The sequence below is a fragment of the Dendrobates tinctorius genome, unplaced genomic scaffold (assembly GCF_039654945.1).
Source record: "Dendrobates tinctorius isolate UK_male_01 unplaced genomic scaffold, ASM3965494v1 ptg000011l, whole genome shotgun sequence".
In the NCBI taxonomy this organism is placed as follows: domain Eukaryota; kingdom Metazoa; phylum Chordata; class Amphibia; order Anura; family Dendrobatidae; genus Dendrobates; species Dendrobates tinctorius.
In genome coordinates, this window is record NW_027361679.1 from 53924721 (window position 1) to 53948319 (window position 23599).

At 42.5% G+C, this 23599-nt stretch overlaps 1 protein-coding gene across 4 annotated transcripts in view; it reads right to left on the reverse strand.

Moving 5' to 3' along the window:
• Positions 1-23599, reverse strand: part of RBPMS (RNA binding protein, mRNA processing factor) — a 277355-nt gene that overhangs the window by 14206 nt on the left and 239550 nt on the right. For 2 of the 4 annotated variants that reach the window (XR_012219790.1, XR_012219785.1), the window contains 2 exons: positions 21433-21502; positions 3378-3484 (listed from right to left, as the gene is read on the reverse strand). Coding sequence is in view for 2 of the 4 variants with exons in the window: in XM_073542423.1 (XP_073398524.1) it covers positions 21433-21502 (70 nt within the window). In the remaining 2 variants the exon portion in view is untranslated. The remainder of the gene's footprint in view (positions 1-3377; positions 3485-21432; positions 21503-23599) is intronic. The other 2 variants (XM_073542423.1, XM_073542409.1) reach the window with 1 other exon arrangement.

Genomic DNA, 23599 nt, shown 5'->3' on the forward strand with positions numbered 1-23599 from the left:
GGACTTAGCTTGCATTTTTGTTTTTTCCTCCTCCGGTGACTCATTCATAACAACAGGCCATTTATGATTGGGTTCAGCCCACTTCTTTGAAGGCTCTCCAGAAGCTTTTGGGTTTTGCTAATTTTTATCGTAAATTTATAGCTAATTTTTCTGGTATTGCCAAACCACTGACTGATCTGACCAAGAAGGGCGCTGATGTGCTGAATTGGTCTCCAGAGGCTGTTTTGGCATTTCAGGAGCTGAAGCGGAGGTTCACTTCTGCTCCGGTTTTACGGCAACCTGATGTCTCACTTCCATTTCAGGTAGAGGTAGATGCTTCGGAGATTGGTGCAGGAGCTGTTTTGTCCCCAAAAGATCCGGTGACTTCTAAAATGAATCCCTGTGCCTACTTTTCACGAAAGTTCTCCCCATCTGAACGCAACTATGATGTGGGGAATCGGGAATTGTTGGCCATGAAGTGGGCATTCGAGGAGTGGAGACATTGGTTGGAGTGAGCTAGACATCAAGTTGTGGTCCTCACTGACCACAAGAATTAGATTTACCTGGAGTCGGCCAAACGCTTGAATCCTAGACAGGCTAGGTGGGCCTTGTTTTTCACGCGTTTTGATTTTGTGGTCTCCTTTCTTCCGGGCACTAAGAATGTTAAGGCAGATGCCCTTTCTAGGAGTTTTTTTTGCTGATTCTCCTATTGTGACCAAACCTACTACCATCCTAGGTGAGGGGGTAGTTCTTTCTGCCATCTCGCCCGATTTGAGACGTGCCCTGGAGGAATTTCAGGAGGACAAACCTGAGCGTTGTCCTATGGGAAAATTGTATGTTCCTGACCCGTGGAGGAAGAGAGAGATGTCTGAAGTTCATTGCTCCGCGTTGGCTGGTCATCCAGGTATTTTTGGTACCAGAGATTTGGTGAGTCGGTCTTTTTGGTGGCCCGCCTTATCTCGTGATGTCAGGAATTTTGTGCAGTCTTGTGGGACTTGTTCCCGGTCTATTTCTGATCTTCCTGTCTCTCAGAGAATGACTGTTATCTGGGTGATTTGTGATAGATTTTCTAAGATGGTCCATCTTGTACCACTCCCAAAGCCGCCAGCTTCCTCAGAGTTGGTGCCCTTGTTTTTACTACAGGTGGTTCGGTTGCATGGGATTCCTGAGAACATTGTGTCGGACAGAGGAGTCCAGTTTGTCTCCAGATTTTGGAAAGCTTTTTGTTCCAAGCTGGGAATTTAGTTATCCTTCTCCTCTGCGTTTCACCCACAGACCAATGGGCAGACTGAGAGAACAAACCAGACTTTGGAGTCCTATTTGAGATGTTTTATATCTGCTGATCAGGATGATTGGGTCTCATTTTTGCCCTTAGCCCAATTCGCCCTAAATAATAGAGCTAGTTCTGCCACATTGATGTCTCCCTTTTTCTGTAACTTTGGGTTTCATCCTCGATTTTCTTCAGGGCAAGTGGAATCTTCAGCCTGCCCAGGTGTTGACACTGTGGTAGAGAGAATACAGCAGATTTGGGACCAAGTGGTGGATAAGTTGTCCCTCTCTCAAGAAAAGGCCCAGCGGTTTTCCAACTGGCATAGACCTTTAGTTCCCGGTTTAAAGTGGTTTGGTTGTCGTCAAAAAATATCTCTATGAAGGTTGCGTCTCCAAAGTTCAAGCCAAGATTTATTGGACCTTATAGGATTTTGGAGATTCTTAACCCAGTTTATTTTCGATTGGCTCTTCCAGTTACGTTTAAAATCCATAACGTGTTTCATAAGTCTCTGTTGAAGAGGTTTGTTGAGCCAGTGGTTCCTATGGCGGCACCTCCTGACCCTGTGTTGGTTGAAGGTAATGTGGAATATGAGGTAGGGAAAATACTGGATTCTCGTCTGGCTAGACGGAGACTCCAGTATTTTGTCAAGTGGAAGGGTTATGGCCAGGAGGACAATTCTTGGGTCTCTGCCTCTGACATTCATGCCGATAGATTGGTTCGTGCTTTTCACCGGGCCCATCCTGATCGGCCTGGTGGCGTGGATGAGGGTTTGGTGACCCCTCCTCAAGGGGGGGTACTGTTGTGAGTTCATTTTCTGGTTTACCTCTGGCTTCTGGTGAGGGTGGTGGAGCTGGCTGTGTTGACAGAGGAGTCGTGAGTTCTCCATCCGGGCTCCCCCTGGTGGTGACATTAGGTAATGAAGCTGATCTAAATGGCAGAGACCTGCCACCTGAGGAGGAGGACTGTGAGTGGACATCAGGAGTCTCTGACTGGATTTAAGTCAGCCGACTCCCTAATTTTGTGCTGGTGATTTTTTCCTGCCCTGAGGTTCTGGTTTCCAGTTCTGTTCCTGCCTTCTCAAGCTAAGTGTGCTCTGCTATTTTTTCACATGAGATTTGGTCTGGTTTACTCAGTTTTTGTGGTCAGCCAGCCCCTGCTGGGGCTGTGCTGAATTTCCATTCTTATGTCTCTGTTTATGCCAGTTTGCTTTTTGTCCCTGATCAGATTGGTCTCTTTTTGCTCTGTCTTCAGAATATACCAGAGTGCTGATATAGGGAATTGAAGTCTAGCGACTTCAGGGTTTTTGTTATCAGAAAGTGTTGGACATTTTTTGGCAGGGTTTTGTGTGTGATTGCAGACAGCATCTTTGCTTTCCTGTCCTTTCTAGTTAGTGTGGGCCCCATCGTTTGCTCAGCCTATTTTTCTATCTGTGTTTGTGTTTTCATCTTGTCTCACCGACAATACATGTTGGGGGCTGTCTATTGCTTTGGGGTCTGCTCTGGGGCAGTTTAGATTTCCCCTTTTCTTGCTTTAGGCTTATTTAGCTCTCCGGCTGTGACGAGGCGTCTAGGATCATCGTAGGTACGCTCCACGGCTACTGCTAGTTGTGTGGATAGGATCAGGGGTCTGCAATCCGCTTATTTACCAACCTCTCTGGTTTTCTGTGGCTTAACTTGTTTTTGTTTTTCCTCCTCGGTGACTCATTCATAACATGATACATTGCTGGAATCAGGGTCTCTGCCCCTACATTATGATGCTCTCAGATTACATAGCAAAAACCTGATGACAGATTCCCTTTAATAGGAATAGTAACAAGTCTTTCTTTTCAGTGAACCTCCTCGGAGTTGGCATTTTCAAGAGAATGTTTATGTCTGCTACCTACTAAGCTCCATGAGGGATATGAGGGAAGTGTTAGTGAGTCAGTTCCTTTTCACCTGTCACATAGTCAATGCATAGGCACACCAAGCTCTCGGTATCACAATGCCTTTCTTCAGTACACTGTTTAAAGTCAGAATTCAAAGGTCAAATAAATTTTATATAGAAATGTATTAAAATGGAGGAAGTATAGAAGCCATGACTCATATCCGGTATACATTGCTGGTGTGTTCCCACGGGACCTGTAACTTACCAGCACACTGTTGTGATGAATAGCCTGAGACTCCAGTGGCCAACAATGAATAATAAATACATCAATACCCGCAAGAGAAACTGTAGCCGCCATCACACACCTGATACCTGGAAAAAAACAGAGTCATTATAATACCTGTGAAACCAATAATCAATTCTACTGGAATAAAAATCAGAAACTCATCCAACACAAGAAGATAAAGCCTAAATTCCCACATCCCTAGCCTCATCCAGAAGGGTTAATTAACCCTCTGACGAGACACTCGACGCAGTCACCGAAATATATAAGCTGTCACGTCTTCTTGCTGGCCTAATTACTTTTACTAATCATAAGATAGCAGGATATTGGCGAGGAGTCTATTTATGAAATATTCGGCTGTTGTATGTGTCAATATTTTTATAAGAAAATATTCTGTTGGGTGCCATTGCCAGGCGTACAATGTGTTCTGTATATAAGTAGGTCCTTAATGAACCTTTCCTAGGAAATATGTGTGAGCAGGAAGAAGAATGCGGATTTTCTCGCTAAACCGCGTGAACGACTCAAGAAATTTAAAAGAGCAAAAACGACTGTTCAAACCAAGCACAGGTGCACCCTGATGTTGGCGAGCAGTTCGGTGGACCATGCTGTTTAATTGTTTTCCATTAATCTCTTTCCATCTCTGGCTTTTTTAGAGTCAGAGACAGTTGAAAAACCAAGTAGATGGTAAGGTGCACTAAACCGCTTGGTTTGAACAGTCATATTGTGTTAATAGAATCCCTGCACTTAGCATAACACATCGAGGGAATTCATTAAGACTGGTCCCAAAAGAAAGTCCGTTGTAGTAAAATGCGACATGTTCCTTAGTGGATTATGGTGCCGCAGTTTGGGTGATCCAATGCCGGAGTGAGGTCTCATGTCTGTGGTCACCAAACCTAGCGTCAGAATACTAGAGATACAACACAGACGGGAACACGTCACAATTATCATGTTAACAGATCGGCATTAACTTGTTAGCAGCTGAGGAGGACTTTATGTTCTCTTTTTGTCTTTTATTTTAGACCTTACATGCCATGACTTGTACGTCCATGATCTGCAAATCAGGTCATGTGACGTAAAAAAAATGCTTTTTTTCCCCATAATGTACAACAACTGCAGAGATTAGGATAGTTTATTGTAACCGTGCTCCTTTTCTTATCATTGGCTTACAGTAAATTATCCGTATCTGGACCACTGACACTAATGGAAATGTCCCATAGGGAACATAGCATAGGTGCCGACGACTCTGCATTCAGTCAATCCCGTACCTGTACCGTATCTGTGTGCACACTCAGGTGAGACTGCGGCACTCCTGTTGTCAGAGCTACGCACCTCAGCAAGGTGGGGGGTTTTGAATGATTGATGGGAAGTCTCATGGCCTGGTCCCTCACCTATCTACTTGCAATTAAAAAGGCACTTAAATATATAAAATATGATACAGGTTTAGTTACTTTTTCAAGGGGTATTCCCATCTCCAAGATCATATCCCAATATGTAGTAGATGTGAGGAGAAGAATAATATTAGCATATATCTCCAATTAGAAATGTAGTATAGTTCTTCTGATAAGCTATGTCGCTTACCTCATGTGCAGGGCATTGCAGGACTTTAGCTATTCATGGACATGATCACTAACAGCTAACTGTCACTATATGAGAGGTACTAACCATGGTTATCTAAGCTACTACAATGCCCTTCACATGGGGTAAGTAACGTAGCGAATCAGAAGAACTATACTACATTTTTAATTGGAGATATTTGCTATTACTATTATTATTACACTTACTACATATTGGGATAGGATCTTGGAGATGGGAATAACACTTTAGGGGTTGTCGAGTGCTTGATCGCTTATCCTTAGGACGCCCAACACTGAAATCACAGTGTTGCATTCATCATTCATTGGTTGGCTGTTGTGAAGGGGTTTCTCTTCACCATGGAGATTATTCTGCGATCATCCACCACTGTTGTCTTCCGTGGGCACCCAGGTCTTTTTGCATTGATGAGTTCACCAGTGCTTTCTTTCTTTCTCAGGATGTACCAAAGTGTAGATTTTGCCACTCCTAATGTTGTAGCAATTTCTCGGATGGGTTTTTTCTGTTTTTGCAGCTTAAGGATGGCTTGTTTCACCTGCATGGAGAGCTCCTTTGACCGCATGTTTCCTTCACAGCAAATCCTTCCAAATGCAAGCACCACACCTCAAATTAACTCCAGGCCTTTTATCTGCTTAATTGAGAATGACATAACGAAGGGATTGCCCACACCTGTCCATGAAATAGCCTTGGAGCCAATTGTCCAATTACTTTTGGTCCCTTTAAAAACAGGGTGGCACATGTTAAGGAGCTGAAACTCCTAAACCTTTCATCCAATTTTAATGTGGATACCCTCAAATGAAAGCTGATAGCTGGGAGAAGACAATGTTGGTTAAGTCTTTTTTTTGGAAAACGTCACGGCTCTGTAGTGCTCAAACCCCCTTTAGATGATGGTTGACATTAGGTAAAAGTCAAATGAAACATATCAATTTCAGTGGGACTGGGATACCAGTGATTGCGGATCCTTTACCCTGGCACATGTCAGGGTAAAGAAGGATTGGGCATGTTGGATTTCAACATGTCCTATCTATTTTTTTTATTATTATTTGCTTGGAAAGCAGCCTGCATGTTGAGCTGTAGCAAATTATTTAAATGTTGATTAGAGATCTTCATTTCTTATAGTCAGTGATTGTCCAAGACCACAGACTATGCCTTATGCATCCCTCACATTTTGACAAGACTTACCAGAGTGGTATCCTGTGATTTTTTTTTAAATTATTATGTATTTATTTATTTTTTGTTCCCGCATCTTAGCCATGCAATAATTATGCTCGGAAACATCAATTGAATAGGACGGACAGGCATTAAAAGGGCCAAAAAGTGGATACAAAGTATCCTGAGCACACCACTCACAAAGAGAGATATATCAAAAATAAAAAATAAATTTTATTAAGTAAATTCATATCATAGATAAATAGACAAACAAAATACAAGTAAGAGGAAGGAATGTATACCCAAGTGAAATACACACAAATACAGGAATAAAGGAATGGATACAGGTAATGGTAAAGTGCAAAAATATATCAGCATATACAGTTGTGGCCAAAAGTATTGACACCCCTGCAATTTTCTCAGATAATACTCAGTTTCTTCCTGAAAATGATTGCAAACACAAATTCTTTGGTATTATTATCTTCATTTAATTTGTCTTAAATGAAAAAACACAAAAGAGAATGAAGCAAAAAGAAAAACATTGATCATTTCACACAAAACTCCAAAAATGGGCCAGACAAAAGTATTGGCACCCTCAGCCTAATACTTGGTTGCACAACCTTTAGCCAAAATGACTGCGACCAAACGCTTCCGGTAACCGTCAATGAGTTTCTTACAATGCTCTGCTGGAATTTTAGACCGTTCTTCTTTGGCAAACTGCTCCAGGTCCCTGATATTTGAAGGGTGTCTTCTCCAAACTGCCATTTTTAGATCTCTCCACAGGTGTTCTATGGGATTCAGGTCTGGACTCATTGCTGGCCACCTTAGAAGTCTCCAGTGCTTTCTCTCAAACCATTTTCTAGTGCTTTTTGAAGTGTGTTTTGGGTCATTGTCCTGCTGGAAGACCCATGACCTCTGAGGGAGACCCAGCTTTCTCACACTGGGCCCTACATTATGCTGCAAAATTTGTTGGTAGTCTTCAGACTTCATAATGCCATGCACACGGTCAAGCAGTCCAGTGCCAGAGGCAGCAAAGCAACCCCAAAACATCAGGGAACCTCAGCCATGTTTGACTGTAGGGAGTGTGTTTTTTTCTTTGAATGCCTCTTTTTTTTCTCCTGTAAACTCTATGTTGATGCCTTTGCCCAAAAAGCTCTACTTTTGTCTCATCTGACCAGAAAACATTCTTCCAAAACGTTTTAGGCTTTTTCAGGTAAGTTTTGGCAAACTCCAGCATGGCTTTTTTATGTCTCGGGGTAAGAAGTGGGGTCTTCCTGGGTCTCCTACCATACAGTCCCTTTTCATTCAGACGCCGACGGATAGTACGGGTTGACACTGTTGTACCCTCGGACTGCAGGACAGCTTGAACTTGTTTGGATGTTAGTCGAGGTTCTTTATCCAACATCCGCACAATCTTGCGTTGAAATCTCTTGTCAATTTTTCTTTTCCGTCCACATCTAGGGAGGTTAGCCACAGTGCCATGGGCTTTAAACTTCTTGATGACACTGCACACGGTAGACACAGGAACATTCAGGTCTTTGGAGATGGACTTTTAGCCTTGAGATTGCTCATGCTTCCTCACAATTTGGTTTCTCAAGTCCTCAGACAGTTCTTTGGTCTTCTTTCTTTTCTCCATGCTCAATGCAGTACACACAACGACACAGGACAGAGGTTGAGTCAACCTTAATCCATGTCAACTGGCTGCAAGTGTGATTTAGTTATTGCCAACACCTGTTAGGTGCCACAGGTAAGTTACAGGTGCTGATAATTACACAAATTAGAGAAGCATCGCATGATTTTTCGAACAGTGCCAATACATTTGTCCACCCTCTTTTTTATGTTTGGTGTGGAATTATATCCAGTTTGGCTTTAGGACAATTCTTTTTGTGTTTTTTCATTTAAGACAAATTAAATAAAGATAATAATACCAAAGAATTTGTGTTTGCAATCATTTTCAGAAAGAAACTGAGTATTATCTGACAAAATTGCAGGGGTGTCAATACTTTTGGCCACAACTGTAAGAATATATCCACCTAGACCCATGGTGGTCTGTAAAGTGCAAAGTGCAATATAGAGGAAAAAATCCCCATGCTGGTAATCACATATAACATGAACACATACCCATTTAATCGCCTGTTCACAGAATTCCTGGAGTCCGACGCACACTTTGCCTTTTTAGCTTTTTCAAGGAAATAGTGTGTGTCATGACTAGAGACCTGTTTGATTTATATAGTAAACCCACCCAGTCATGGGCCAATCCTCCGTCGCGTACATCACCGCCACCCCCGGGTCTCAGGTCCAGCCGCTTTCAGCACTCAATTGTGGCGTGCATGGAGGAAACCCCCCCTGATGACGTCATATCCGCATGCCACAAATGATAGAGGCCTTCGGCAAGAAGCAGGAGACTCAGGTGTGGGGCACATGCGCGTCGCCATCTTTTTGTAGCCCGATCACCATACTTTCAGAGCCTATATCTGAAGAGGCAAAACCTTTTACTTGCCGCGCCTGCAGCACATATTAAATGCAGGAATCTGGGAAAGTACCGCTGCAGTGTAGAAAGGGCCCTATAAATAACGCCATATTCAAAAGATAACATTAGAAATCGCCCAAAAGGTGAAGCACAGCAATAAAGAGCACACTCTTTGATTTTTATCTGAAACCCCTAGTGGAGATGCTGCCCTCCTATGTCAGGGATTCTGCGGACATCCTGGTTAGGGTTGATGGTTTATCCTTGGACTCCGACATGCTCTTTGTCACCGCGGACGTCGAGTCCCTTTATACATGCATTGAGCATAGTCATGGGCTACGGGCTGTGCGTTTCTTTTTAGAGATGAACAATATGGACGGACCCCTTGCTGATCTAATTTTGGAACTTTTACCGTTCATTTTACATCACAATTTTTTTACATTCAGAGACCGGTATTACCTGCAGAGGCGTGGCACTGCCATGGGTGCAGCGTGTGCGCCCGCCTACGCAAACCTCTTTCTCGGTTTCTGGGAGAGGGAGGTTTTCCGTGAGGAGGGGGCATGTGCCACTGACCATGTACAGTTCTGGTTTCGTTACATCGATGACCTTTTGATTATCTGGCAGGGCCCGGTCTCTGAGCCGGATAGGTTCATGTCAAATTTAAATAATAATCCATATAACATCAAATTGACTTATGAATGGCATGAACGTAGAATTAATTTTCTAGATATCGACTTGTCAGTTGATACCTCAGGGTCCGTCCATACTGACATCCACCGAAAGGAGACCTCAGTTAATTCTTTTCTTCACTCCTCCTCTGGACATACTCACTCAACTATAAAGGCCATCCCCATTGGCCAATTCCTAAGGGCCAAAAGTACTTGCTCTACGGCAGATAAATTTGAACAACAGGCAAAAGATTTAAGGGAACGTTTTCGGGCAACGGGGTACAGCCAGAGAAATATTAAACATGGGTACCACTGAGCCAAATATACCCCACGACAAAAATTATTATATAACTCTGTTGCTCCAAGGGAGAACTGTGATACTCACACTAGGTTTATCACTACGTTCAACTGCCAGTGGGATACTATGCGAAAAATTCTTGCCAAACATTGGCCGGTTGTTCAAACTGATTCAATATTGAATAAAGGAATCTCGAAAAGACCCCTTATTACAGCCAGGAGAAGTAGAAATCTCAAGGACCACTTGGTCAGGAGTCATTATGTTGTACCCCAAAAAACTCTTTTTGGAATTAAGAAACAGAGATAGGGTTGTTTTCCCTGTGGGAATTGTCTGGCGTGTAATTTACATAATATTATTAGGACAAAAACCTTTACAACCGTCGACGGTACCCGGGAATACACAATCTCTCACTATATCTCGTGTACATCTTCTTTTGTAATCTATTTTGCACAGTGCCCTTGCTCTAAAATATATATTGGTTTGACCTCTAGGGAGCTACGAGTTGGAGTAAGAGAGCACATAAGAGATATTGTGACGGCGAAGGAGGTGGAAGACCTCTCGCTGTTAAAAACTCTGCCTAGACACTTTAGGATGCATCATGACTCAGATCCAATTGGCATTAAGGTCAGGAGACTTGACCGAATCCATGGAGGTATAAGGGGTGGAAACATGAAAAAACTCTTGGCCCAAACGGAGACAGATGGATTTTTGAGTTGGGCACTATGACTCCCATGGGATTGAATGAAACACTTAGTTTTGCTCCGTTTTTGTAACTCTGCTGATTTTAAACCTTTTTTTGTCATGTCTTGTTTTTAACTTCTTTTCTTTGTTATTTTTATATTTTAGTGATTTTTGGCATCTTTCTTGTCTGAGTTATGGTTTTATAAACTTACCCAGGATTGCCAAACATGTGTGGCCATATCTGATGCTGAGCTACATTGTGAAAAGGACTCTTTCCAACAATGCTGAGGTTCACCCTTAAATGATCATCACAACAATTAGGCCTCTTTCACACATCAGGTTTTCGCCGTCAGGCGTGATCCGGCGCTTTTGACAGAAACCGGATCCGGCGAAATGCCGGATCCGGTTTCCCCCCCATTGACTTGCATTTGCGCCGGATCGCGCCGGATGGCCATGCGTTTCATCCGGTTTTCGCCGGATCCGGCAATGTGTCGCGATCCGGCGTCTGGAAAAAACGGCTACTGTAACGTTTTTTGTCTCCGGCGAAAAAGCCGGACCCGCCGGATCCGGCGCGTCCGGCTTTTTCACACAATGAAAGCCTATGAGCGCCGCAATGCGCCTGATCCGGCGAAAGCCGGATCCGGTGGCCGGATCCGTTTTTTTTGGTCTGAGCATGCTCAGTAGCTCTGCCCACAAGACATATATAAAAGCAAGACAGTGGGACCCACAGCCACACCCAACATGCCACCCAAGAAAGCAACCAAGCGCAGCAGGAGAAGGCAGGAGACCACTGCAGCACCATCAGCACCACCACCACCCCAAATGGAGCAGCAAATGGAACATGCTGAGGAGGGGAGTCCAGCAGCAGATGAGAGACGGTAATTATCAAATCCCCCATTCCTCCAAACTAGGGCCATGGAATATCAAGATATTCATTGGCCCTTTGTTTCTCTTTATTCAACAGCCGCCCAAGAGATGCAGCAGCAGCAGCAGCAGAAATGGCATCACTGGCAGCAGCAACAGCAGCAGCAATACCCACAGCCATGGAGTCTGGCCATCAACAGGACAGCACATCTTCTTCTGGGAGCCCTCCCTCGCATCGTCAGCGTTTGACGGTAAGTTTTTATTTCCAAAATCCATCATCTCTGTAATATATGTCTATTCATTGCCTTTTATTTCAAAACCGGAATCACAAGATGAAGAGGAGCTCCCAGAAGAAGAAGGAAGGGGTGGACAGACACCTGGAGTGGGCTCACAATTGGTAAGTTTTTTGCATCAAACGCAGAAACACAACATCACACTACACACAACACATAGAAAACAATGTTCTGCAGACCACACACAGCAAACAAATGCCTACATCCAAAGACATAACATTTTTTGTTTTCTTCTCTAGTCTTCCCAATCTGGTGCTCGGCCAAGAGGTCCTCGCAGTGCCTCCCAGGGTCGTCGGCGACAGCAACGCGGCGGTCACCAGCGTGTAAGTATAAATATTTTTGCTTTGTTTTTTTGCACTTTTTATTTCATTTCTTTTGTGGAGGCTAATTATGTTATTTTTGTCTTTTTCTTTAACAGCCTTCACAGCGTGCTCTCGACTCTGACGGTGAGGATGGAGGACTCGATGTGGACCACCTCATCGATCTCGTCAGAGAAAGGGAGCCGCTCTGGAATATGGCTGACCGCCGCCACGCTGACCTTATCGTTACCCGACGACTCTGGGAGGAAATCTGTTCGCTCCTTGTGGGCCGCTGGGAGGACCTCGATGTTCGGGCCCAGATTAAAGAGCGTAAGTATATACAGTACCGGTTGCTTGATGTAAACCAGTGTTTCCCGAACTCCAGTCCTCGTGGTCCCCACGGATCATGTGTTCAGGATTTCTATTTACTATGGAAATCCTGAAAACATGACCCCTGGGGACCATGAGGACTGGAGTTTGTGAAACACTGATGTTGTATACTAACCACTCCTTTCTCGTTTCAGGGAACAGAATTGTGAATCGGTGGCGGTCTGTGAGGGATCGTTTCAAGAAGGAGTTCAATAAAGAGATGCGGGCCCCGAGTGGATCTGGAGGACGCAGGAGCAAGTACAAGTAAGCACAAGCCCTGTCGTTCCTCCGGGAAACAATGGTCACTAGAAGGTAAATATTACACACCACATGTGAAAAAAAATGTTAGATGTAACTTTTTTTTTTCAGCCAGGGCCATACCATGTCAGTATTTTAATTGTTTTTTTTTCTCTTTATTCCACAGCACGGTGAGCAGCACTCGGGAGCCTGCACGATTGGACCCTTCTGAGGCGATCCCTGAGGAGACCGGCACCGAGGGACACTTCGACCGCCCCGGTACATCTGCACCTTCCCAGCCTTCCCACACATTCGACCCATCTGTCCCATCCACCAGCACAGGAGCATCGTGGCCGCCTACATTACATGAAGCTGCTGGTGAGGAGATCGCTTTCCCTTTACCCCACCCTTCTGCCCCTGCCACCTCTAGTACACCTGCGGGTACTGGGCGACAGCGACAGAGGGGTCAGGAAAAGAGTTATGCGCAAGAGTTCTTGCATCTGAATGCATCTTTCCAGAACTGTCTAAAAGTCTTGTCAGAGCAAATCTCCGCAGGCTTTCAGCAGATCAACTCCAGCATTCTGGAGGTGAAGACACTTCTGCAAACCATGCATTCAGAAGCAAGATCTTCGCCAAACCACACCTTTTTCAGGTCTGTTGTGGAGCGCATGGCAACACTATCTCCTACCCAGCAGATGCATGTAATGCATTCGTGCCACGGTGCTCTACAGCAGGTTACCTCCCAACCTCCACCTCCCACCACTGTAGTTCCTCCACCTGCACCCCCTCCAGCCACTTTCCATCCTCCCCCTCCTATTACATCTGCACCCCCTCCAGCCACTTTCCATCCTCCCCCTCCTATTACATCTGCACCCCCTCCAGCCACTTTCCATCCTCCCCCTCCTATTACATACCAGCAACCTCACCAGTACCAGCAACCTCCCCAGTACCAGACATCTCCCCACTTCCAGCAACCTGCCCCGTACCAAACTCCTTCCCCGTACCAAACTCCTTCCCCGTACCAAACTCCTTCCCCATACAACTTTCCATCAACATCATCTGCTCCTACAGTCCCTGCCCAACCCTCCACTCCACCGCCCACCACCTCTTCTGCCTCCCACATGTCCACCCATTCTGTAGCTTTTTCCACACCTTCACCTCTAACTGTTCCTTCCCCACCACGATCCCAGTCCTCTCTCCACACACCCAGTGTCGAAGTGTCCCGCAGCCCCTCCAGCAGTATTTCCACCCCACACTACACAGATTTGTAATGTGTGTTTTTTAATAAAAATGCCCATTGGGTTTAAAACCTTTATTAAAAAAGTTTTTTGCACTTTAAAAACATTTTACAAAAAAAAAAAAATTTTTAAATAAAAGTTAAATTATCGTTTCACAATGGTTGTCTGTCATTTCTTTCTGCGGCGAACTATGTTTAAAAAAAAGGTTAAATACAGGGTATTTCAAAGGTAAAAAGGTATTCAAAACCAGGTATATAACTGTGGGTAAATTTTAGCTTTTTGCCACAGTTGTGTTCCTGGTTGTGTTTGAAGCAAAGTATTTCACCTAAAAAGTTGTGTTTATTGTTGGTGATTTCCTAACAATGTACACAACTTTTGTTAAAAGGTGAAATACTTTGCATAAAACACAACCAGGTACACACCTGTGGCCTAAAGCTAAAAATAGTAAGACCATGACAAGATAGCCAACTTTGGTTGGCAAAGGTATATACTGTTGGTTCAGAAGGTACACAAGTTTGGTTAGGGCACAAATCTTTCACACTCTGTCATCCTGCCAGTGTACTCTGCCTTGAGGTGACATAAAGTATAGTGCAAAATTGTCCCTCATTACTGAAACCGTCACAGAACTTCTATTGGTAATATTTCCAATGACAACATCCATCTTCGCCAGTAACTTGCTCTTCTCTCCAACCTGCACTTTCTTCTCTACAACCTGTCAAAGAAGGGCTGTAGGAACATGCTATATCTAGTTTTCCAGTAGCCAATCCCGTTCGGAAGGCCACAAGGGTCAATTTTAAAAACCGGATCCGGCGTAATCCGTCGAAAAACGGATAGAAAAACGGATAGAAAAACGGATGAACCGGATGAGACGGATCCGGTTTTGTCTGTCAAGAACAAGATGGATCCGGCATTCCGGCACGACGCCGGATCGCGCCTGGCGCCGAAAACCTGATGTGTGAAAGTAGTCTTACACAATTGGACTGTTCTGATATCTTTTGGCTAATGTACTAGTGATCTTATTGTCATTGCATCATTGATCTCATTGCTATTCATATTTATATAGAGAACAATTATGTTATGAGACTCTGCATGTTGGAATCACTGTCATATGAATCTGCAATGATATTATATGCTCTAAATGATGGTGTTTTATTATAATGCTTGAATCCTTTGTCACACAACCTGTCAACCTGTTAATTTTCCGAAAAGGTTAATGTTTCATAAATAACCCGTTATGGAGTGTGCTCTTTATTACTGTGTTTCATCTTTTGGGCGATTCCTAATGTTATCTTTTGCATATGGTGCTATTTATATGGCCCTTTTCACACTGCAGCGGTATTTTCCCAGATTTTTTCATCTAATATGTGCTGCAGGCGCGGCATGTAAAGGGTTTTGCCCTTTCAGATATACAGTTAGGTCCATATATATTTGGACAGAGACAACATTTTTATAATTTTGGTTCTAGACATTACCACAATGAATTTTAAACAAAACAATTCAGATGCAGTTGAAGTTCAGACTTTCAGCTTTCATTTGAGGGTATCCACATTAAAATTGGATGAAGGGTTTAGGAGTTTCAGCTCCATAACATGTGCCACCCTGTTTCTAAAGGGACCAAAAGTAATTGGACAATTGACTCCAAGGCTATTTCATGGACAGGTGTGGGCAATCCCTTCGTCATGTCATTCTCAATTAAGCAGATAAAAGGACTGGAGTTGATTTGACGTGTGGTGCTTGCATTTGGAAGGTTTTGCTGTGAAGGAAACATGCGGTCAAAGGAGCTCTCCATGCAGGTGAAACAAGCCATCCTTAAGCTGCAAAAACAGAAAAAACCCATCCGAGAAATTGCTACAACATTAGGAGTGGCAAAATCTACAGTTTGCTACATCCTGAGAAAGAAAGAAAGTACTGGTGAACTCATGGGTGCCCACGGAAGACAACAGTGGTGGATGATCGCAGAATAGTCTCCATGGTGAAGAGAAACCCCTTCACAACAGCCAACCAAGTGAACAACCCTCTCCAGGAGGTAGGCGTATCAATATCCAAATCTACCATAAAGAGAAGACTGCATGAAAGTAAATACAGAGGGTTCACTGCACGGTGCAAGCCACTCATAAGCATCAAGAATCAAAAGGCTAGACTGGACTTTGCTAAAAAAAAAATCTAAAAAAGCCAGCACAGTTCTGGAAGAACATTCTTTGGACAGATGAAACCAAGATCAACCTCTACCAGAATGATGGAAAGAGAAAAGTATGGGGAAGGCGTGGTACAGCTCATGATCCAAAGCATACCACATCATCTGTAAAACACGGCGGAGGCAGTGTGATGGCTTGGGCATGCATGGCTGCCAGTGGCACTGGGTCACTAGTGTTTATTGATGATGTGACACAGGACAGAGGCAGCAGAATGAATTCTGAGGTATTCAGAGCCATACTGTGTGCTCAGATCCAGCCAAATGCAGCCAAATTGATTGGTCGTCGTTTCATACTACAGATGGACAATGACCCAAAACATAAAGCCAAAGCAACCCAGGAGTTTATTAAAGCAAAGAAGTGGAATATTCTTGAATGGCCAAGTCAGTCACCTGATCTCAGCCCAATTGAGCCTGCATGTCACTTGTTAAAGACTAAACTTCAGACAGAAAGGCCCACAAACAAACAGCAACTGAAAACCACCGCAGTGAAGGCCTGGCAGAGCATCAAAAAGGAGGAAACAGCATCTGGTGATGTCCATGAGTTCAAAACTTCAGGCAGTCATTGCCAACAAAGGGTTTTCAACCAAGTACTAGAAATGAACATTTTATTTACAATTATTTAATCTGTCCAATTACTTTTGGTCCCTTTAAAAACAGAGTGGCACATGTTAAGGAGCTGAAACTCCTAAACCCTTCATCCAATTTTAATGTGGATACCCTCAAATGAAAGCTGAAAGTCTGAACTTCAACTGCATCTGAATTGTTTTGTTTAAAATTCATTGTGGTAATGTCTAGAGCCAAAATTAGAAAAATGTTGTCTCTGTTCAAATATATATGGACCTAACTGTAGTCTGAACTATGGTTTCACATACTTACCCAGGATTGTTAAACATGTGTGTTTGATGCTGAGCTACATTGTGAAAAGGATCCTTTCCAGCAATGTTGAGGTTCACTCCTAAATGATCATTATAACAGGTATGCAATTGGATTGTTTTAGACATCTTTTTTTGCCAATGTATTAGTGACTTTATTGTCATTATATTATTGATTTTATCGTTACTCATACTATACAGAGAACAATTGTGCTATGAAACTCTGCATGTTGGAATTATTGTCATATGAATTTGCAATGATATTATATGCTCTAAATGATGGTGTTTTATTATAATGCTTGAATGCTTTGTCGTACAACCTGCGAATTTTCTGAAAAGGTTAATATTTCACTAATAACCCATTATGGAGTGTGCTCTTTATTGCTGTGCTTCACCTTTTGGGCGATTTCTAATGTTATCTTTTGCATATGGCGTTATTTATAGGGCCCTTTCTACACTGCAGCGGTACTTTCCCAGATTCACGCATTTAATATGTGTGCTGCAGGCATTGAAAAAGCTAAAAAGGCAAAACGTGCGTCGGACTCCAGGAATTCTGTGAACAGGCGATTAAATGGGTATGTGCTCATGTTATATGTGATTACCAACATGGGGATTTTTTCCTCGATATATATAATCCAGAGGATTTTTCCAAGCACATTCACTGTACGTAAGGAAGGAAAGAAGTGACTCTACGGAACACACACACATATTACGGAGTTGTAGAAACACATTTTTGTTCCATAGACAATTTAAATGTCATGGGTGAATGGGGAGCGGATAAGGAATGTAGGAAGAACATGCTTCACGGATAATAACAGATTGAAATTAAAGTAAATATTTATTGGTCTACCACTGGCGGAGGGGTGTTTTATCTTTGTAGTCAACCACCTGTCAAATATGTTTTGGGTTATACAAGGGTCTCGAATTCCTCAGCCTATACTTCACCATTAATTAGTAGCTTAGTGCAAAGACAGCTTGGATATGTTACTTGCCTAATGAATTCAGTTAATGGCTTTGCAAACAGGCGGGCACAGATTATACGTTTAACACATCTTTTTGCTATGTTCTGTTATGTGACATGTCTGACAATTCCATTTATTAGGGAAGAGAGTTTAAAGAAAATGAGCAAATGCTGAGCACGTGGGCTTTATTGGGATTATTCGGTATTTCGCAGAAAATAAATTCAATTTATAGATGGATGTGAGAACGAGAGTCCGGATGGTGGTTCATTACCCAACAAATTTGCACAAGTTGTGTCATAACTCCAAAGTACAGTGCCTTGTGAAAGTATTCGGCCCCCTGGAACTTTTCAAACTTTTCCCACATATCATGCTTCAAAGATACCAAATGTAAATTTTTGGTGAAGAATCAACAACAAGTGGAACACAATTGTGAAGTTGAATGAAATTTATTGGTTATTTTAAATTTTTGTGGAAATTCAAAAACTGAAAAGTGGGGTGTGCAATATTATTCGACCCCTTTACTTTCAGTGCAGCAAACTCACTCCAGAAATTCATTGTGGATCTCTGAATGATCCAATGTTGTCCTAAATGACTAATGATGATAAATATAATCCACCTGTGTGTAATCAAGTCTCCGTATAAATGCACCTGCTCTGTGATAGTCTCAGGGTTCTGTTTGAAGCACAGAGAGCATCATGAAGACCAAGGAACACAACAGGCAGGTCCGTGATACTGTTAAGGATAAGTTTAAAGCCGGATTTGAATACAAAATGATTTCCAAAACTTTAAGCATCCCAAGGAGCACTGTGCAAGTGATCATATTGAAATCGAAGGAATATCATACCACTGCAAATCTACCAAGACCCGGCCGTCCCTCTAAACTTTCATCTCAAACAAGGAGAAGACTGATCAGAGATGCAGCCAAGAGGCCCATGATCACTCTGGATGGACTGCAGAGATCTACAGCTGAGGTGGGACAGTCTGTCCATAGGACAACAATCAGTCGTACACTGCACAAATCTGGCCTTTATGGAAGAGTGGCAAGAAGAAAGCCATTTCTCAAAGCTATCCATAAAAAGTGTCATTTAAAGTCTGCAACAAGCCACCTGGGAGACACCCCAAACATGTGGAAGAAAGTGCTCTAGTCGGATGAAACCAAAATCAAACTTTTTGGCAACAATGTCAAACAATATGTTTGGCGTAAAGGCAACACGGCTCATCACCCTGAACACACCATCCCCACTGTCAAACATGGTGGTGACTGCATCATGGTTTGGGCCTGCTTTTCTTCAGCAGGGACAGGGAAGATGGTTAAAATTGATGGGAAGATGGATGGAGCCAAATACAGGACCATTCTTGAAGAAAACCTGTTGGGGTCTGCAAAAGACCTGAGACTGGGACGGAGATTTGTCTTCCAACAAGACAATGATCCCAAACATAAAGCAAAATCTACATCTACAATGGAATGGTTCTCAAATAAATGTATCCAGGTGTTAGAATGGCCAAGTCAAAGTCCAGACCAGAATCCAATCGAGAATCTGTGGAAAGAGCTGAAAACTGCTGTTCACAAACGATCTCCATCAAACCTCACTGAGCTTGAGCTGTTTGCCAAGGAAGAATGGGCAAGAATTTCAGTTTCTTGATGTACACAACTGATAGAGACATACCCCAAGCGACTTGCAGCTGTAATCGCAAAAGGTGGCGCAACAAAGTATCAAGTTAAAGGGGCCAAATAATATTGCACGCCCCACTTTTCAGTTTTTGAATTTCCACAAAAATTTAAAATAAGCAATAAATTTCTTTGAACTTCACAGTTGTGTCCCACTTGTTGTTGATTCTTCACCAAAAATTTACATTTGGTATCTTTATGTTTGAAGCATGATATGTGGGAAAAGGTTGAAAAGTTCCAGGGAGCCGAATACTTTCGCAAGACACGGTATCTCACTTTGAACAAACATTCTCCACTTTTCACCCAAGTTTCTCTATGGGTAACACACACCCATCCTGCATTTGGCGTTATAATGATATTTGAAAGGGTGATAATAAATGAAAGAGGAGAAAAGAGATAGCAAAAATCCAACACTATGCCATGTAATGTCCTCAGCATTGTGTGATCATCACAACCAAAGAGGAGCTTTGCATTGCAGTAACTACCTCATATTTAGTAAACCCTCAGTTTCTACAAGATAATCACTTTTTTGGGTAATGACTGTTTGCCTAGATGCACAGCTTTCAAATACCTTTCTACATTTAATTTTCTAGTCCTGAATATTGTGTTTTTTTCCAGTAATTTATTCCATTGTTGCATTTAGTAAGGATTATTGTTTTGCAGTGTGCTTTTTATACAGCCGATACATTCATTACATAGCTTTAATTTACTACAATTGATACTGTCTAATACTACACTATTGCTTTAGTAATTATTTTTCCAGAATAAAGCAATGGTAAATGCAAAAGGACAAATTGATAAACTGGTCATCCCACCAGCATGTTTCATGTTTTAATTCTCACACTTACAGGTAGGTTACATTACCCAATTTTTCAGCACTAAACAACAGGCTGACGATCTCTATGAAAAATGAGGTCTCTTTGCGCAACTCCGATCCTGGTCAGGGCTCCCTGGCTATGGACAGGAGCTGCATGTATCTCCTTAGCTTCCGAGTTTCCGGAGTGGCATTTGAGTCACTGGCTTAATATGATGTCATCGGTGTGGCACCCAGGTGACATATTACCAGCTCAGTTAATCATAAGCCTGGGATCTGGGATGGTAAGGAAATTTGTGCTGCTCATGTCCACGGCCAGAGGGCACTGACCCGGATAGCAGCTGGGCTTGTGTGAAGCTATCCAATCATCTCTAATGAAAACCAAAATATCATGAATGAACATGTGTTTAGACTAAAAGATCATCAACAGAGAGTTCCTTCAAATGTTCATTCAAAGTAATCTTGCAGTGCACCTTTAAAATAGGTCACCAATATTAGATTAGTGGCGATCTAACACCTGGCACCCCAATTGATCAACTGTTATGGTCTCGATGGGCAGAGCTAGACATTGGAAGAAAGCTGCACTGCATAGCTCCATTCGATACGTAGCTACAACTGGTGGGTACTGCAGATCAGCTATTACTCTGTTCAGTAGGAGCTAATGTGCAGTACCCAGCAGCGGGCGCTACACATTGAAGGGAGACAAACAGCACAGCTCCATTCAATGTTTTCTGGAGCTAATAACACCTGATCGATGGGGATGCTGGTGCCCACTGATTTGACATTGATTACCTATTCTAAGGATAGGTCTTTAATATTAACTAACCAGATAGCCTCTTTAAGTAACTATACAAATGGGAGTAGCACAGATCTCAGTAAGGTTAATAGACAGTCTTAGCGTACTGAGCCTGTCTTTGCTCTCAACTTTTTGTTGCCAAATGTTATTAAGATGGTGCCAGAACCTGAATGAAAGTGCTCTAAGCACAAGGCCAAGTGCACCACTTCTACAATGTAGAAGATCTCAGGACCATAATCTGTCATTTCTGCTCTTAAACATGTTATTAGAAAAAGTAAAGTTACATTAGTCATGCAGTAAGTTTATGTAGAAGATAACCGGCAAGAAGATTAGGTCATCTGCTTATATATGAATGATCTCACCTCATGTAATAACAGACATCAAACATGAAGCAGATTCTCAGGTCAATAAAAAAGATCTATACTTTAACAATTCTGTTAAGTTTTAATATGACTGTTATATCTTCAAATGAAATGATCGTTTTAATGAGTAAATCCGTATTGGTGTCCTAATAACATAACTACCGTAGTTCCTTATATTGGAACCTTATGATATTTAAATAAGTGCAAGTACTTACACATTACTCAGCAGAACTGGCGGGATTTCCAGCCCTGAGAAGTAGCATCGGAAGGAGGGAGCCAACGGACCTGAAAAGAGAATGGAGGAATTCACAACGTGGTCCAAAAAACATGAACTTACCATAATGAATTCTTATTAACAAACTTTTTTTTAGCTATTGAATTGAGCTTGACACCAATGTGGTCCCTTCTTCTGGTATGCACATTTCTAGCCTCTCACCATGGGTTCCTTCCATTGGCCTCCAAATCACCCACTCCCTAATTCAGCTGTGAACCAAAGCAATATCTGCAAATCACCTAATCTTAAGACAGGGAGAGGACCAGTCTTGAAACCACACATGCCATAAAAGTATCATGGATTACCTCTGGAATTGCATCTATATTGCCCTACAACCAGTATCAAACAATAGTCATTTGAAATCTTTTGGTTTGGATCTACACATCTGTTGCCATTTCATATAGACATGTACAAATATATCACTGTTGGGGAACCAAAGAGAAGACAACTTTTTAATAAAATGATTCTTAATGCCGTGTATTGCCCCGTCTAACATCAATAACAGCTTGAAGTCTTTTGTGGTAGTTGTGGATGAGGTTCCTTATTTTCTCAGATGATAAAGCTGCCCTCTCTTCTTGGCCAAAGCCTCCAGTTCCTGTAAATTCCTGGGCTGTCTAGCATGAACTTGAGATCTCTCCCAAGTGGCTCAATGATATTGAGGTCAAGAGACTGAGATGGCCACTCCAGAAATTTCACTTTGTTCTGCTGTAGCCAATGACAGGTCGACTTGGCCATGTGTTTTTGATCATTGTCATGTTGGAACGTCCAAGTACGTCCCATGCGCAGCTTTCAGGCTGATGATTGCAAATTTGCCTCCAGTATTTGCTGATAAAAGGGGGCACCACGGTGGCGCAGTGGTTAGCACTGTAGTCTTGCAGCGCCGTAGTCCTGTCAAATCCCACCAAGGATAACATCTGCAAGGAGTTTGTATGGGGAGTGTTTGTGTGGCTTTCCTCTGGGTACTCTGGTTTCCTCCCACATTCCAAAGACATACTGATAAGGAATTTATATTGTGAGTGAGGATAATGTGTGCAAAACTGTAAAGCACTGCGGAATTTGTTAGCGCTATATAAAAATAAAGATTATTATTACAACATGGTACATTCATCTTTTTACTTTGACCAAGTTTCCTGTGCCTTTATAGCTCACACATCCCCAAAACATCAGTGATCCACCTCTGTGCTTTACAGTAGGAATGGTGTTCCTTGCCTTTCTCCACATGTAACGTTTATGGTTGATGGTTGTGTCCAAAAAGTTTAATTTTGGTCTCATCACTCCAAATTGCCTTGTTCCACAAATTTTGAGGCTTGTCTCTGTGCTGTTTTGCATATAATACGCAAGATACTTTGTGGCATCTGCACAGTAATGGCTTTCTTCTGGCGCCTCGACCATGCTGCCCATTTTTCTTCAAGTGCCTCCTTATTCTGCATCTCGATACAGCCACACCGCTAGTTTTCTGAGAGTCCAGTATTTCAGCTGATGTTATTTGTGGGTTTTTCTTTGCATACCGAACAATTTTCCTTGCAGCTGTGGACAAAATATTTGTTGGTCTACCTGACCATGGTTTTGTTTTTACAGAACTTCTGATTTTTCCATTTGTTAATCACAGTTTGAACGCTGCTGACTGGCATTATCAATTCCTTGGATATCTTTTTGTATCCTTTTCCTGTTTTATACAGTTCAACTACCTTTTCCCGTAGATTCGTTGACAATTCTTTTGTTTTCCCCATGACTTACAATCCATAAACGTCAGTGGCTGGATGAAAGATGAAAGAGTCTGTATGAATCCCAGAAACTCACTCAACTTTTATGCACACCCACTGATTACAAGCAAACAGGTCACAGGTGAGGATGTTACCTTTAGAAGCCATTCAAAGAAATTTGTGTCAACTTCTGTGCATGTTATCAGGCCAAAATCACCATTTGGATGTTTTGGGGTGTCATTATGATTTAAAAAGAGAAAACACAGTCGTTTGACAATAAATGGCTTCACCCAACCACTAACCATGAGTGGAGAAAAAGTTTTGATGTTATCATTCGTATTCTCTGAAAAAAGGCCAAGAAAGCAAAAATTCTGCCGAGGTATTTAAACTTTTGAGCACAACTGT